At 44.9% G+C, this 17295-nt stretch overlaps 1 protein-coding gene across 1 annotated transcript; it reads right to left on the reverse strand.

Annotated features, from left to right (window-relative positions):
* Positions 1-10501: 10501 nt before the first annotated feature.
* Positions 10502-14445, reverse strand: LOC142938192 (prostaglandin reductase 3-like). Its single transcript, XM_076081442.1, has 2 exons — positions 13797-14445; positions 10502-11580 (listed from the first exon to the last, which is right to left on the reverse strand). The coding sequence occupies exons 1-2, from the start codon at positions 14078-14080 to the stop codon at positions 10653-10655; spliced, it is 1212 nt and encodes a 403-aa protein (XP_075937557.1). The 5' UTR covers positions 14081-14445; the 3' UTR covers positions 10502-10652.
* Between the last annotated feature and the right edge of the window lie 2850 nt (positions 14446-17295).

Below are 17295 nucleotides of genomic sequence, written 5' to 3' on the forward strand. Positions count from 1 at the left end.
CTGTCAAACATCCTTGCTTCACTCCACAGTGGCTGAACATTTACTGATACTTCATTTATACTCCGTATAGTTTTAATAAAGTGGGACCTTCAGTGAATGCAGCGGTAGAATAACCGTCAGTCATGAAGGTGCCCAGCATGCATGAGTTATATAATGATGTGAAGGAGATCTATATTACAGAGAATACTACAGCTTTAAAAAGAAACGTTTTAAAATGATTCAAGAAAACATGTTTAAGTCCGGATGCCAGCTTTTATATTCATATTAGTTGACATTGTCAATTTATGTCAATTTATGTCGTCTTTGGTGTATTAAGACATTCAGCTGAAGTTTTCATCAAGTGACTCACAGTTCTACATCACAATTAAATAAAGGACTTGAGTGCAGCTCTTGTGCAAAGTGCAGGAATAAGAGCTCTGCAGGAAGGCACGAGGAATCTATGTTTTTTATGTTCATTTTCAATTACTCCTATATCTGATCCCTTCACATCTGTTTGAATTATGAGTTTTAATTCCTCTCTTTTTTCCTCACCTTTACAAAGACTCTCACCTCTCAACAATCTTTGGTTGAATGTGAAAGCAAATGAAAAAGCAAATCTAATTCTGCTATTTCTAAATAGCGTCAAATTAATTCAATTAAGCTGCCACGAAAAAGAATGTTATTTACACCTTATGAGATTACCTGGACTTAATTTCCTGGGGTTTTAAATAATTGACAAACAGCATGTGCGTACTTAACTAAGCCTCATATTATGCGCACAGTTGAACATGTCATCAGTTAATCTTAATGCTTTTTACTCCTACATTTCCCCTCATTTTTCCCTCTCCCCCCTCGCTCGGCTGCTCCACAGTTAACACTTATTAAATTAGCAGTCAACCAGTGATCAAACAACAACCCTTTTCCATCGAGCCGACTGACTGACTGCGGAGGTCTCCTCAGCATCTGGTGAGATGCCTAGTTTGGTGCAGACGAGCACAGAAGCCCTGCTAATTATGATATTATAATTCCAGTAAACGGTTTTCTGAAAGCGCCGCGCTTTGGATTTGTTTAAAGCAAAGAAACAATGGATGCAAGATGCTCGGCTTCTACCTTCTCAAGCTATCATTTATCCTCTCACCTCTGCGGATTGGGTGTGAAACAGGAGAGGAATGGCGGAGATGGAGTGAGCAGAGGGAAGCGGGGTGAATGAAGGATTATATAAAGAAGAAGCAGTACTTGACGGTAACTGGTTGAGATTAGTGCCTTAGGGGTACAGCAGTGGCTGTGATTTTGATACTGCGCCCCCAGCTAAACGCTGAAGGCCGCCTCGCCTAGAGGAGTCTGCCTTCACCCACAGGCAGTCAAAGATTGTTTTCTTACCAGCATCTCCTCCCCCCCCCCCCCCCTCCTCCTTCTCCTCCACCCCACAGACACCTGTCATCTCCAATGTCAAAACTCCACACAGAAAGGAAAAGACAACGCAAGGAATAAACAAAAGAAACATGCCTTTTTAAAGGAACACTCTGCATACAGATCTGTGAGGGTGAGGCCGGGGCTCCACCTGCAGCAGCCTGCACTCATGACAAACCGAGCTTTGCTGGCTATTTGGATGAAGTGTGAATAATACAACAACTATATTATTCTTGCAAAGTTACAGGGGAGGGTTATCAATTCAGTAAGGCCCAACAATAACATGTTTTTTTTTCTCACGAGTCTTGATTGCCAACACTTTTAAATCGGAATTTCCTACACGTAATGTTGTTGATGAAACACAATAATTATTTGCAACAAATAAAAGAACAGATTTACATGAAGAAAATGGTAAAGAAAATGCATTTAATTCTAAGCAAAGCTGTCATTTCAAATCTTAATCCATGACAACATTCCTACATCACCACCCTCACAACACAATACAAAGGTGCGAGACTGCAATAAAATCAAATAATGCTGAGGTCTGCTTTAAGGATCAAGTTTGCTGCCCTCCCCACTGGAGCCTTATTTTCTCCATATTTCTCCATATTCCTGCTTCTTAAATGATTCCAAATCAAAATGACCAAATCCAAAATGAGGCAGTGACCTGCGGTGACAATAGATTATTATTTGGTTTATGGGATGAATTAAGAAAAAGGTCACCAGACATCATCAGTTTAGGGAGAACATTGGGGATGCTCCAATTAGCCGGATAATCAAACTGAATTGCCATTTCATTAAAAAAAAGAAGAAGTCAGAGAAGTGGTAATGAGTCTGGAACCAGGCTATGATGAATACTTTTTGTGGGGATTTTTGTTTTTACTTTTTTTTTTTTAAGATGATCTAAAAGATCTAATTTGAACTCAGAAAAAGATGTTTATCATATCAAGTGTGAATGACCTTTGCCGCCTTGAGGAAACCCAGCTGCCTGAGAAGTAAGAAGCGGTACAGCGATCCGCGTGGTTAAGCAGACGTATGAGATGACGTGACACTGGCAGCCCTGCCAGGCGGTGTTGTTGCAGCCAATGGGGGGCAGAGGACACAACGGAGAGTAATGGCTGCTACATGCAATCAGCCTCACAGCGATAAAAACACTCTGCCACGTTTCACCTGCTCTGCTTTTCCTCTGTATTAATTCCTTCTGTTTGTTTGTTTGTTTGTTTGTCGACCTTGCCGTGTCAGCTGACCTTCCTCCATCCAGGACCCTGAGGAGAGGGGAAGGAGGAGAAAAAAAAACAATGAGGACGCTGACATTTCTGCACAGAGAAAGAACAAACAGCACATACAAAAAATGCCCCCCCCCACACACACACACACACACACACACACACACTCCCCACAGACAAATTTACTCAAAAATACGTGTGTGTCTTGAACGTCCGAGGCTGTCCGGTTTGCGGCCACCATTGCCAAGGAAGTGTCACGGTGTCGTGACAACTTCAGCGACTGCGGTGCGATGGGTGACCCTCGGCCGGCGGAGGGGGGGCGCTGAATCCTCCACCCACCCCGGATCCTGACAGATGTCATATACCTCCTCCATGGGCACCTTCTGTTTCCTGTTCACCTTTCTCCATCCTGCAGCGTTAGGGCTCCTGTCTGCACCTCGTCAAAGCACACACACACACACACACACACACACACACACACACACACAGGGAGAGAAATTAACAGAGGACATTAACTTGACCGATTTATAGATTTTTAACCACCAATATTTTTATTGGCCGCGCTGATGATCAGTCGATTAAACCAAAATGAATGCAAAGATTTTCCAGCCGAATGAAATCCTTCGTAGAGCATTTACACCGTCACGTCCCACAACAGCCAGCAGTTTTCTATACAAAAGCCCGACATTAGCCTGATACTTTAAATTCTCTCTCATTGTCTGTTTGCGCTGACTATTTGTGCCTTTTTTTTAAATACGGCCTGATTTAACTTAAAAGGCAAACGTGCATCCTCTGCTCCCCGGCATTCACATGGTTTCCTGTTATTCACCAAAGGCTCTTCTCTCAGAACAGTTGGTATTTTAGTCTTAGCACACCCCACTCAAAACCTGTTTGCACAGATTTTCCCAATCATCCTTCAGACCGCAGTTTGACAGAAACACTTCAACAAAATGAGATTCTGCCTCGTTACGTTGTCTTATACTGTTACATCAAAAGTGTCACCAGCCCACTCCGTGAAAAACAAGTCTAACAAACCAAAAAGCCTTATGATATTAGATTTCCATAAACCTTCTGCTGGCTGCCTCCTCGTAGGGATCGTGTATCATCCACTCAAAAAAAAATGCTCCTCTAGATGGAAATGCGCGGACTAAATCTGATCATGGCGCTAGATAATGTTCACTTCTCACTCCTGAAACACAGACTTGGGTAGGAAACGGAGGGGATCCTGTGACTAACCCATCAATCACGCTGACGTTGTGCTCGAGTGATGGATATTCTAATTTCCCCTTTATATACAGGTGCACAGGATGGATGGATGACGATTAATGGACGGGCGAGGCTGGTTCCACAAAACAAAGAAAGACGCAGCGCGGCCTGCGGCGTCACTTTGGAGGGCAGGGAGCTGCGTCTCGCCGTGTTTTGAAGAGGATCCGTCACATGTGGGACCTGATTTCCCTGTAAACACGTGAAAACAAAGTATGCATCCTGAGGTGACAAAGGTGTTGCTAACACAACAATTGTCTTCCCTCTGCGGGGACCTACAAGCGAGCTCCGCAGTCACTTTTATGACAGCCCTCGACACCCTCTCCTCACCTCATTTTCACACAACCTGTTTTCTCGCATTCTGTCATTGCTATCACCTCCATAATTATTCCTTAACCTCAGACTGCGTATACCGTGATTTATTTTAAAGGAAAAACAAACACCCTCCTCCCCCTCCGACGCGGCGCGCTCATCTATCAAACTCTTCAAAGTCGGACTTGTGCCCAACATCCTTTTGATGAAATCTTCTGACATATCGGCGCTGCAGGCTTGAAATCTCTGAAGATGTCTCCTCAATAGTCTCTTATCCTTTCTTTTCAAGCAAAACTGTCTCTGGATGTTAGGCTTTCAGGCAAACGCCTCTTTCATATCGGCCCCTCTGTGTAATTAACCGCTTGTGCCACGCTGGAGGTTAAATGGTTTCCCCTTACTAATTGGCCAAAGTCATCACTGACATGGAGGCGAACAAACTTGAGAAAGTAGGAAAAGGTCTTCACTAAATTGAGAAATAAATGCTTATTTTTCTCAATGCTTGAACAATCTTTCTTCGTGTTTTCAACAAAATGTCTTGTTGAAAGGTATCTCACTTTATGCGGCTACGAGACAAGAGTCGCTATGTTTTTCCTGCAATAAAAGGACAAAATATTTAGTATACATTTCCTCATATCAGCTGATTTACTGGGGCTATTTTGCGCCGACTACACTTGTTCTTTTTGTTGGACATCCGTTGCAAACTATTTCCCCTGTGATTTCCAGTTCCTCCCTTCACAGCTGACATTGAACATGGGCATTCATAAACCATCCGGCGCTCGAGACTATCCACGAGACTCAACAATCCAGCCTGAGATCTCTCTTCCACCTCCGTCCTTCTCCCTCTCCCTCTCTCTCTCTCTCTCCGTCTCACTTTATCGCTCGCTCTCCATCCCTCCCTCCCTGTCCAAAGCTGTCCTCCCAGCCATCTGTCATGCGATGTTTATGGGCCCTTTTGCTTTTGTGTCCTGATGACCACTGTCACAGAGAGCTACCCATTACCGATGCGGCCTGATGAACGATGTTACCCAGACGCATTGCTGACACCCCTGTGTCCTTGGCCGCAGAGACGCTGCCTCGCTCGCCAGCTCAGGCCAGTAAAGAATAAGGACAGGGGGGACCTGGGGGAGCTGGACTGAGGACCTGTCCGTCATCCTGCCGACAGGATGCTCATACCTTTCCCCCCCACCCCCTCCTCCTCCCGCCACCGTCTCCTCTTTATCCAGCCAATGGAAATATGGGGCTGGTCAGCATGGCAATGGCGATGATGTTGTCATTAATCCTGAGGTAGTGAATAGTGCCCTTGCCTTTCACCTGAATATATATCTACATCTGAACAGACACAGTGAGGGACCCTCGCTCCCCCTCCAGAGGCTACAGAAGGTGCCCTAAAGGGTTAATGTAGGTAGAACGAGATGATGAATGCTGTTGAGTGAGATTTTATCTGTCAAATAGAAATGGCGGTGCTTCTTTTGATCTTTTATTCAATATGTTTGCAGGCGGTGCAGCGAGCTAGAATAAACTTTTATTATACTGTGTTGATAGTGGCAAATGTAAACTGTTCAATATGGTTTCTTTTTCTTTTTTTTTGGGATGCTGTCAAATCATGCTTTTAAATCGGTGTGCATATTTGGGTTGCCCTTGAACTTGGCCACATATAGCTGCAGATTATCGGCTGTCAAATATTGGCAGTTACAATGGTTTGATCAACATGGTTTCTATTGCACGGTGTCTGTGCTCTGCGGGTCAGAAGGTGTCCAGATGTCTCGGTTAAGATCAGGGGCTAGGCTACATACAACCATTGTTTGAATAGCATCTAAATGACTATTTTCTTTTCTCTTTTCTTAGCACATACTGATGCAAATGCTGTTGAAACAACTGCAATATGCAATCCCAGACTCCAGACCCCACTGAGGAACACTAAAACCCCACTCGTGAGATTATTGACGAAGAGTAAAAGAATGCTCTAAGAAATGACTTCTTGTATGTTAACTGTCAAATTTCCTTTTTTCCCCGACCTTTCTCTAAACTTTGCCCTTTATTGTAAAAAGCTGGATTATTTGAATGTCTTCAAGCCTCTGAAGATGATCTAAATGACATGTGCAGCCTGTGACGACAGACTACAAAAAGACGATGCTTCCTTCTAAAGGGCCGCATGTCAAAAGGGTCGGGAACCTCTGAACTAGAAGTCAGTCTTCAACCACATTCAGCCCGTTTTTTAACATGCATCTCTGTGCTTCAGCGCTGACTGAGTCACTTCGACACATCATGAAGATCAACCTTTTGAAATGCTACTGGTTCGGACTGAGATTGGGTGGATGATGGGGAACAACACAGGTGATTCAAGCAGAGGAAACACAACAGAGAAGATAATCTCCTCACAATAGTGTAACATAATGGGAACAATCTGCTGGACTAAATAAAAATCCCATTTAATCAGTGAGGCCTTCTCTCCCCCTTGTGTCTCCCTCCCTCCCTCCCTCTGTCTCCGTCTCTCTACGAACGTCTTTACTGGCCGGTGAAGCCGCTGATGAATTCTTAAGCAGATCACACTGATAATTGTATTTCATAACTGTCAGTTGTGCGAAGGCTGCCAGTGTGCCCAGGAGCTATTTGTGTCTCAGTATGTCCTCCACACACCTTCCTCCCCCACTCTGTCCACCACCACCCCCCCCTCCCCAATCACTGGGGATGTGCTTACTGTCTCCGGCCCCGAATTACTCAATCAGGAGGACACATTTACGGATGACACCTTTATTACAATTAATCAGGGGAACTTGATTAAGAAAGTTATTCCTCCCCTTCATTGAGACTTACACAAGTGGCTCAGCTGCATATTGTAATTTATGTCCCACTGAGCTCTCGCGCCGCTGATAGACAGAAGAGCCGACAGATAGCCAGCCTTACTGAGACACATGTGGACGTGTGTGTGTGTGTGTGTGTGTGTGTGCGCGCACAACCCCCACACACAATGACACATGCACAGCCACAAACAAACACATTCCCCTATCATTCTGTCATGCACAACTCCGGTTTCGCAAAGAGTTTAATAAATGACTTTAATTGGCTGTAGAGATGTGTTCGCTAAAGGAGGTTTGAATATTCCATTTCCCTTTCTTCTTGTCTCTGTCTTTAACACACACACACACACACACACACACACACACAAGCTCCTGAATGAAGCCATCTCTTTACCTTTACTCACAGTTCCTGGGTCTGCTGTGGCTAATTAGTCGAGTGGGGTTTTAGGTTTGGTAATTAGGCGGAGGTAGGAGTGACGGGGGCTCAGGGAGTTGGGGAGTTGAGGGGGTCTGACTGACTTGCACGGAAAGAAACTGGACTGTCTGGATCCTGGCAGCACCAGGCAGCCAGCCAGTGTCCCTTAGGCGCCTGGAGGTAGACTACCGTCCCGCAATACGAGGGTGATGTCTTTGTTATGTGCCACATGTTCCGGCGATGGGAAAACTGTGGAAAGAGAGGGTTTTAGCGAAAAGAGACAGAGAGACCTTTGAGAGTTTCACATCCCTTGAATGTCAACGTGCAACAATAAAATCCAGCTCCGTGCTCTGGACTGAGTAGTGAAATGGATCGGAAGCTACGGAAAGTTGTGATTTCAAGAGCCGTGATTGTGTTGTTTTTGTGCTTTTAAAAAAACAGCAATATATAGTCTGAAAGAAAGAAAAGATTTTCATTTTAAAGCAAGACTTTGTAACCCGTTGCTGAGCAGCGTCCGCAAGTGACAATTACGGCATAATTGTAAATGCTAAAACATAGTGTAACCGTGGCACAAATATAGGAGTCATGAAGTCAGACTCACTAAGCACAGTCACTTAGACAACAACACACATCTTTAGTTTGCTAACATTCGCCAGCATACGCAAGTGTGTCGACATGGACAAGGGTATGATTTCATTCTTTTCATTTGTGTGAGGATGAATGTATAGTCTCCTTTCAAAAAGTTACAGTCTCACTTTAAGCAATATGAGCAAATGTCACACAACTGTCACTAATCATACAGTTGCATTGACTATATATATAACAGCCATTCACAAAGCAATGAAAACTGTAATCACAAAAAAAGGAGAAAAGGCTCATCTGCAATTGTTCCTCTTCCTAATCCTTTACATTTACATCGGTTAAAAAAGGGTTAATTTAGTTCCACTCTGAGGAGAAGTACTACAGTAACCCTTGACTAAAATGAGAGAGACTTAGCATGATTCCTCAAATGAAAAAAATGTTCATAAAGTTTCAGCATCACACTGAAGTCTGCGACTGCTTCTCCAGAAGACCTCCTCCGTCTTTAATGTCTTGTTTACGCTCCGCAGTCGCTTCAATACGTTGCCAGTTAGCAGCCTCCGACTTCAACACAATCCAATTAAATAAAGAGTGTTTGTCTCTCCAGGTTCCTGTGTTCTCTAATTGGGGCTGTGACTGCTCACTAATCAGCGGAGGTACAGGTAGGCCCTGGAGGACGCCGAGACGAGGCCTCTCCCGTTAATTGAAGAGATGCTAAACCTGGCCTCCTCTTCGCCGCACAACACGGATGCACACGGCGCTTCGAGCGCGCCAACTATCATCTAAACATCCTCGTGCATCATCACCGCCCCTCGCCCTTCCGTACGCGAGCTCGCTTTTGCATAACGCCTGACCAAACAGCGGTGTGACAGAGGTGAGTGCGATGATTTAACGATTAGCGTTTGTGCTGCCGGTGAGACAAACTCTGCGTTGGCTTCATTTCTTCTTTAATTGTGATATTCGTTAAATTCACAGCAAGTCACTCCAACTCAAAGTCATCTGCAGGCATGAATTTTTCAAATATCGTGCGTCGGGCTAAAGGTCATGGTTATGTGCTAAAATGTACCAAACCTCTTTTTGAAGTGAGTCCACTTTTTGATATTGTAGCTTTTGAGACATGTGAAAGGAAAATGGATTTAAATATATTGAAAAATGAGAGGAATGAATGTCCTGAGGTACTTTTATAAATGGATCATTTTTATGTTTAAGTTATAATCTAAAAAGTGATTGTTACTCTTCATAGTGGGTAGTTAACACATCTCACGACTTTTTCTATTTGGATAACAACCCCTAATATAAAACCCTGTGTGTGTATGTGAAACATCTTTTGATTTAAACATCAGTAATCACTGCGACTACATCTGAACGTGACCGCTGTCTTCGTGCGCTTCCTACACTGTGGCTGCACACCGGCCTTGGCTTGGTGCGTTTCTGATTTCCTGCGCCGTCTGTTGAAGGTAGCAGCTTTGCATGCTGGGGTCACACCTGTAACGCATTTCACACTGGGTTATATTTCGAGTGGCCACCTGGATGAGGAAATAACATGTTCACAGTGCATGAACACTGCAGCCCTCGCTGCCAGGTAGGAACAGGTGTTTGTTTTAGGCTACGTTCAGCGCATTCATACAACGCAGCTCTTTCCTGATCCTGTCTTTTTAAGAAATCTTGGAAACCTTTCACCTATTGAGGCCTTTACTGTTGAAGTTAACACCCCCCCTCCCCCATTAAGTATTTTGTTACATGGTGAAAATCTTTGGGTTTTATGTAGAAATGATCCATCATGTGACTAAACTTCCAAACATATGTTGCGCTGCTTTGTTTCTTCTATCTAAAACTAAATTAAATACAAAAAATAAATGGAAATGAAAAAAAATAAATGTCAAAGGGCATTCCACAATGCATTCACTACAAGTGATTTTTCTTTACTTGCGGTGTGGAAACCTAATGGCATTTTCTAGTGCAACTCCTGGTTAGCTGAACTTTTTTTTTTTTTTTATTATGTGCAGCTTCGGGACATGTGAATGAAAAGATTGATTGTGTGAATGCTGTTTCTGTCAGCCACAAACAGGCGATGAAATAGCAAGCACACCTGGAGCAGCACTCACTCTTGACAAGCACACACCAATGTAAGCCCCTATTAGAAAAACAATGAAGTCTATCATAAAACATTTATGGTAGATAAAGTGCCTGAGAGCGCTAAAAGCAAGCCCATTATGGCAGCTGGTCTAAATTAATTTTGGAGGTGGACTTGTACCAGACGGTGAACACACAATTTAAGAAACACTGTAAAAAATATTTTCTGGGATAGTGTGCCGTGTCAGATTTTTTTTAAATTATTATTATTATTTTTTTTTAAATCAGAATATTTGTGCAGTATGATCATTAATGCATTGTCATTAGTACATTTTCTGATTTGTTTTAGACTAATTTAAGTCTTGGAACAAACTGCTGAAAGCTCCCCTAAATAATAACAACACCTTCCTATTGCTTGTAGTTTCCAAAACCAAAATAGCAGAAAATAAAAGTTGCTCATTATGTTTATTTGTGAAAGCATTAGATTAATTGAGGGTTATAGCAATCATCGTACAAAAATAAAGAAATTAATCTATTCAAAAATGAAAGCCCTAGATTTTCCCGTTTTCAATCATTTGATCATCATCATTAGTTAAATCAGAGCTTATTGCTAAGAGGGGGCGGGAACACTTCCACCACCACCTTGCCCAGGTTTTTCCCAGCATACATGTAGTCGACAGCCCGGAAGACTGACTCCAGGCCTACGAACCTCCCCTCCTGTGCCAAATCCCCATGATCCACCTCACACACTAGCTTCCCCTTGGCAAACATCTGCATCATGCTACCCAGAGCCTCCCTGTAGTCACTGACAAAGTGAGGCAGCATGAAGCCCCGAATGCTGGCCGACTTCTGCAGCAGCTTCACCGGCAGTGTTGCCCCTCTGAAATCCGGGATCCCCGATGCCGTCTGGTACCCCGAAATGAAGCCGATGACGATCAGCCGGCCCTTATTGGCCAAACTGTTCACGGCGGCTTCTAAGACTCTGCCTCCAACGGACTCGTACACCACGTCTACGCCTTGTGGGTACTCCTTCCTCAGCGTCTTGGCCAGGTCCTCCGTGGTGTAGTTGATCGGCCTGTCGCAGCCGATGGATTTCAGGAAGCCTGCTTTCTCGTCGGACGAACAGGTCCCGATCACGTGACAACCGGCCTGTTTAGCGAACTGCACGGCAAACTGTCCCGTTCCTCCTGCTGCCGCCGTGACCAGGACCGTCTCCCCTTTGGCCAGGTCGCCCAGGCGCTTCAGGGCGATGTAGGCCGTGGCGCCGCTGACCAGCAGGGTGAGGAACTCCGGCCTCACCGCGGGGACGGGCATGCTTTCCTTGGCCGGCACCACCGTGTACTCGGCGAACGCGCCGCTGCCAAAGTAGGCCACGGCGTCGCCCACGGTGTAGCGGGAGCTGGCGCTGAGGCCGAGGCCGACGACCTCACCGATGCCCTCGAAGCCGACGTCGAAGGGGGGCTTCACCGAGGGGTCGTAGCGGCCTGCCGCGTAATTAATATCGGAGGCGTTGACTCCTGCAAAACTGCAATGTAAAAACAAACAAAAACAACAATAATTGTGGATTCAAGAGAATGAAAGTTAGGTGGTCATTAGTGCGCTATTTTCCCAAATTCTGTCTGAAGGTCAAGACTTCAGCTTCCTTCTCTCGACATTTCTGCACAGGGCACGAACACTCTGCTTTGTTTTGGCAATGACTCCCTTTTCTCTGGAAGAGAGCGGCCCAGCGCTGACGGGGAAAGGCTTGTATCACAAAACACATTGCATGATGTCATGATTCATAGTCTTCAGACACCCACAACAAACTGCACTTTTTAAAAATCTTAGATAGTCTTGCCTCAACACGGAGACGGCCGTTTTCATCTTACTTTGGAAACATGTTGGAAACAAATATGTGAGAAAGGAATGTATAAATAAATCATTTACTGTCTTTTAGAGCGGCGCATGCTGTGCCTCATTACTGTGCATGTCACATGTGTACTTTGAGCTCGCAGATAATGCTTCTGTGGTTTATAGATGGGCCACAGTGACACAAGAAACCTCAGTTTGACTACTTTTTATCTTTAGAATCTGTTTCCTTTCAGGGAAATGTTCATCAAAAAGGTACAACTCGTTCAACGTACACGGGTCTAATTTAAAATACACGAGTTTAAACAAATTCAAATAAAATGAGATTTGCGGGAATAAAGTGTGTTCACACATAAACCTCTGAAAAACCTTTGAATGTAGTAATGGTGATAAAATGATATAAAGTACACAAAATTATGTTATTGATGCACACTAAATGAAATGTTCAGGCTTCATGGCCTCTATTCTAGATTTATAGCAAAACTGACAATGAAGTTTCTGGAAATGAGTTGTTTTCATATGAAAAATAATTAAAAGACGATGTGTTATTGTGGACTCCAGTCCGAACGTCATAAAAAGCTCCCCATACAATCTAATAAGGCCTCGTGTCTTTCCTGTGCAGCCCGTGCATCTGTGTGCATTTAAAGTTTTACTCCTCAGGAATCTAGGGACTTGAGGATTCACTGTATGTTGCAAAGACGCGGTTCAATGATGTAATCGGTAAAGTTTAATTTCTTACTGGTGATTTAATCCGCCTCTTTCGCTGCAGCCAAGATCGTTTCAATGATCAATTTCTCACTCTGAAATTCGTCATTCAACACTTTCGTATGTAACATTTCTCAAGCCTGCACTGGTTTCGCAATACGGGATAAGTGGCTCTCCATTTGCACAAGTCCACAAACAGAAATATTTATTCTCTGTTAGTTAAATCATCTCCACCGTTCCCACGACGGCGGCGCCTCAGTATTACAGACAACAACGGTCAAAGGCCTTAGTTCACACACAACCGATCTCTGTCTTGCAAGGCAGTAAGACACTAATTATGTATTTATTTCATTGGCAGTAAAATACCACAATAAACCCTGAGGGGCATTTGTATGAGACTAATACAAAATCTAACACCAGGTTAGGCATACAAACAGTCGGTAATGTAGTGGTAAATCAAAATTAGGGGAAGATATTACATCCGGCTGGAATTAGAAAATAAAATAAAAAACTGAAATGTTGCTCTTCAGAAAAAGAGAAGTAATGTATGTATTTCCCACCTGACACAAGCAAGTGTAGTTCAACACTATTCCTACAGTAAGAATCCCTGAGTCTATATCAGGCGAACGGACTTCAGGGGGGGTGCACTCTTCCCGAACCGTGAATACAACGCTGGGCTCTGCTGCTAATCAGAGAAATTATGGTGCAATATCCGCGCCATGTAACACTGCATCTCCTGCTCCATCATCTCCATCTCTTGATGCCAGTCTGACCCCCCCCCCCCCCCCCCAAATGAGTTTCTGTTTGCTGTTTGGTGACGTAGTGAGACAGGAGGACTGAGAGAGAGAGAGAGAGAGAGAGAGAGATGGATTGATAGACAAATGCAGAGAGGGGCGGAACTTGGAAATACAGTACAGCGCTTATTCCTCACGTATTTTGCCATCTCGTGATGATGATGATGATGATGGTGATCGCAGGTGCTGGACATGGGTGAATCAAGGTAAGCGGAGCCTCTTTGTACAACTTCTCAACATCAGCCTACTGTGATAGATCGACGTCACTGATCCACTAACGGACCCGTGACACGTTCCGGGTCACCTACTGCTATCCCGAGCGCGCGGGGGGCGAGACAGAGGGAGAAACACTTAGTGTCGGTTCTCTGCCCACCTTTCATAAACAACAACTTACCGATTTCTGACGAGCAAGTCCGCGTCCCCGGGGGTCGGAACCGCGACGGTTTGCACGGAAACGGCCTCCCTAAAATTAGGACTGAGCTTGTTCACGACCAGCTTTTTCATGCTGCTCGGTATGGAGGATCCCTTGAAATCCATGAAGTGTGCCGAGTAGGACATGTCTATGACGAAGCGCCGCGCGACCGGCCGAACTCCAGAAAGTGCGTCGGTGCCTCCGCTTCCGCCACCGAGCACCGATATTGCCCTCCGGATGTTTCTCGCCAGCAGCAGGCTGGACATGGCTTCGCAATGGTACAAAGTTCACGGACGAACTTGACGTCGGCTACGTTCGTGGCAGCGATAAAGCCCGGCTACCATTAGCCCCCCCCCCTCTCGCTGCACATGCACCGCGTGCAGGCCGGGCTGAGCCGTGCTAAAAGACGCGCTTTTAAACAAAAAGAGAAGCCGCTGCGCTTTGTGGCATCGCTCTCTGGTTCTTCAGCAAAAACAAACTAAACAACAACAACACGCAGTATTTAGGATAGAAAGCGTTGTGCTGGCGCAGCCTTGTTAGGTAGCGCAGCAGCGGCGCCGCAGACTTGTTGTCGGGAGTCCCTCCCCTTCCCGGACACGGCGCTCGCTTCCTAGTAAGGTGAAACAAATCAATCCTCGCCTCCGAACGTGTCCCCCTTAACCGCTTATTTCCTCCCACGAAACCGAGACCGACCCCGCCGAATCTCCCCAAAACATCCACGAATAGGCTTTACTAAACATAATCACACGAGGTGCTGCGCAGCTGCGCTTTTTTTTTTTTTTTTTTTTTTATTCGAGGGGGGGGTCTGCTGCCGGAACATGTGTGTGCCCTCATGTACACCTGTAACCAAAGCCAGTACCAGCGACCTGCGAGAGGGTGTTTGCATCCCCTTGTCTGTGCGTTTCACGCAGACGCGTTGCCACCTATTGACATCTGTCATTTTGGGGGAAAAATAGTCCATTCAAAGCATGTTACTACTAGGCTACCACAACATATGGGAGCATTGAACCCTCGTCCTGCCCCCCCCAGTGGGAGACGAACTAGTGTCATTGCCATAAAATATAGCATTTAAGTCGTAGCAGCCTCATATACTAGTGGAGAACTTGTTGTGGTTTGCGATGCGTGTTCCTATAAGTTTGGTTTTAGTCCCCCCCCCTGCCTGATAAGTTCCGGAAGGTTCCGTTCTTTTGTCGGAGGTTTCTTTCTTTTCTTTTTTTAAAGCAAAGGGAGAAGGAGAGAGAGGGAGAGAGAGGGGGGAAAACAAGACAATTAAAAAGATTGACAGGTAGGCTCCTCTGTCAGGGGTGACGCTTGTGGAGAGGGGAGGAGTAAAAATGTAGCAGGAAAAGCCACTCGATGCGTCTGTCTATCAGTTGAGACTGTCTGAAACAGCTTCTGGATCCACCGCGTTTCCATTTTTTTCTTATTTCTTTTCGGGAGACCTCGGATCACTGACTGGAGTCCCCCCCCCACCACCACCACCACCACCCACCCTACCACTCTCCTTTTTTCTTGCTCTTTTAAGAGACAAATATTTTAGCCCATGTCGATCTGATCTGCTGTTGGCGAAGCTTGGATGCGCCTGCGTCTTGTTTGTTTCCCCTCTCTCTCTCTCTCTCTCTCTCGCTCTCGCTCTCTCAAGTGATATCCTTCTCCACCGCATCAGCCACCCCTCCAAAAATAATAATAATTCTGTCTAAGATGCGATGAGATGAGCGGTGGAAATTATTTCCACGACTCCTGAAACGTAAGTAATACATACATGGCGGGTCGTCTCATTTACAATTGTTATTTCAATGGGAGCGAAAGAGGGGAGGGAGGAAAAAGTCTCCGCCGGACTGGTGAGGCTGGATCCGGGCTGAGGTGGCGTGGTGGTGACGGGACTGACATTAACCCATCTAATGCCTGTTTGTCTATTCCCCCCCCCCCCCCCCCCCTCTCTCTCTCCCCCCTTTCTCTCTTTCAGGTCTCTGGCGAGAGAAGAGAAGGAAACACAAGGATACATTACTTGTCAGAGCTGTGCGCTGCGCTCACACGGGACGTATTTGTTTTGTTACCGCCAGAGTTTATTTATTTTTTAGTTTTGGTGTGCGTAAAAGGCGCAGCAAAGTATCGTCCCCCTCCAAACAGCGCTGGAGATTAGCGAGATTTTTTTTTTCCAGGGGGAGTGAACTGAAAACTTGGGTTTCAAGGTGCCTTCTCGCTGCCGATTTTTTTTTTTTTTTTTTTTTTTTTTTTGTAAACCCGTGCCACGAGAGACATGACGGAAGATGATATTTGATGGACATGAAGGTGTCAGGAGCTGGCCGAATCCCTTCGTAATTTTTCTGCTCATTCTCGAAGCCGAACAAGCTGTTAAGTCCAAAAGAGAGCAGGCACTTTGAAAAGAAGACATTTTCCAGCTCCGAGATCAAAACCCTTATTCCCCCCCCCACGAAAAAAAAGAGAGAACGGGATGATTTTTCAAAACTGACAGACTCGATTTGTTTGTAATCCCTGCATGAGAAGCACCGTGGAGAGCGACGGTCACTATGCCGAGGAGAAAGCAGCAAGAGCCGCGGCGATCAGCAGGTATAACCCGCCCCTTCATAACGACCATTTCCCACCACGGTAGCCAACTCGTTTTTATTCACAAGTGCCAAATGAAAATGTCTCCTTCCACACCGCATTGTTTGGTTGCGCTGCATGCTGAGATTTATTTCACTGTTTTGAATTATATTTGTTGTGTTATTAACACAGCGCGCGACTCAACGCATGACCCACAGTTGTGTTTAAAATGTGTCTTAATTTAGCGGAAAAAAGGGGACGCACAAATCTGCGCATTGCCACTTTGTTTTTTTTGTTTTTTTCTCTTATTCATCCTCCTTTGCCAGGAAAGTTCTCTTAAGAATGGTGAGATAAACTAAATGGCATGTTATGGGGATAAAAGGGAGCTTTTGAGGTTGAAGAGTGAGTAATGATGAATAATTGACTGGGAAAGAAGGGGGAGACAACTGGTGAGAGCCGTTTTTTTTCTCCCTTCTTTCTTTCTGTTTTATTAGAGGATTGCCATCCTTGATTTGATGCGTGATTGATCGCCTGTCAGGTGGCAGTCTTTGATCTATTCATCCCTGATAAACATCAATAAATCCTTCCACCAAGACAAGCATGCCTCTGGTAGGTTTAGTCACTCGTACACACAACCCCTCCTGTTGTCTCAGCCAGAAACTAAAAAAAGCATTCAAAAAGTTGCACATTATGGTGGAAAATCACCTCGTTTTATTTTTTTAAGGACGGTACTAAAAACGGATGAAAAAGGACGGTGTGTATGTTGAATAGATCACAGGAAAAATCTACCCAAACACTCTTTTTGAAAAAAAATTCTAATCAGGTGTTTGAGCATGCCCTTTCCTTAATGGAGATAAATGTTGAGGTTTTCTTTGCACGTTCCCATCCCAAATTCACCCCACACTCGCTGTAAGAATCAGCTCAGTGATGAAAT

Source organism: Anarhichas minor, unplaced genomic scaffold (assembly GCF_050575085.1).
Source record: "Anarhichas minor isolate MPS153535 unplaced genomic scaffold, ASM5057508v1 ptg000080l, whole genome shotgun sequence".
Lineage (NCBI taxonomy): Eukaryota > Metazoa > Chordata > Actinopteri > Perciformes > Anarhichadidae > Anarhichas > Anarhichas minor.

What these genes read in the sequence shown, in the direction of transcription:
- LOC142938192 (XM_076081442.1), bottom strand. Translation starts at nt 14,080, where the DNA reads ATGTCCAGCCTGCTGCTGGCGAGAAACATCCGGAGGGCAATATCGGTG. An exon ending in GACTTGCTCGTCAGAAATCG is followed by an intron (nt 11,581 to 13,796) that starts GTAAGTTGTTGT and finishes TTTACATTGCAG; the next exon opens with TTTTGCAGGAGTCAACGCCT.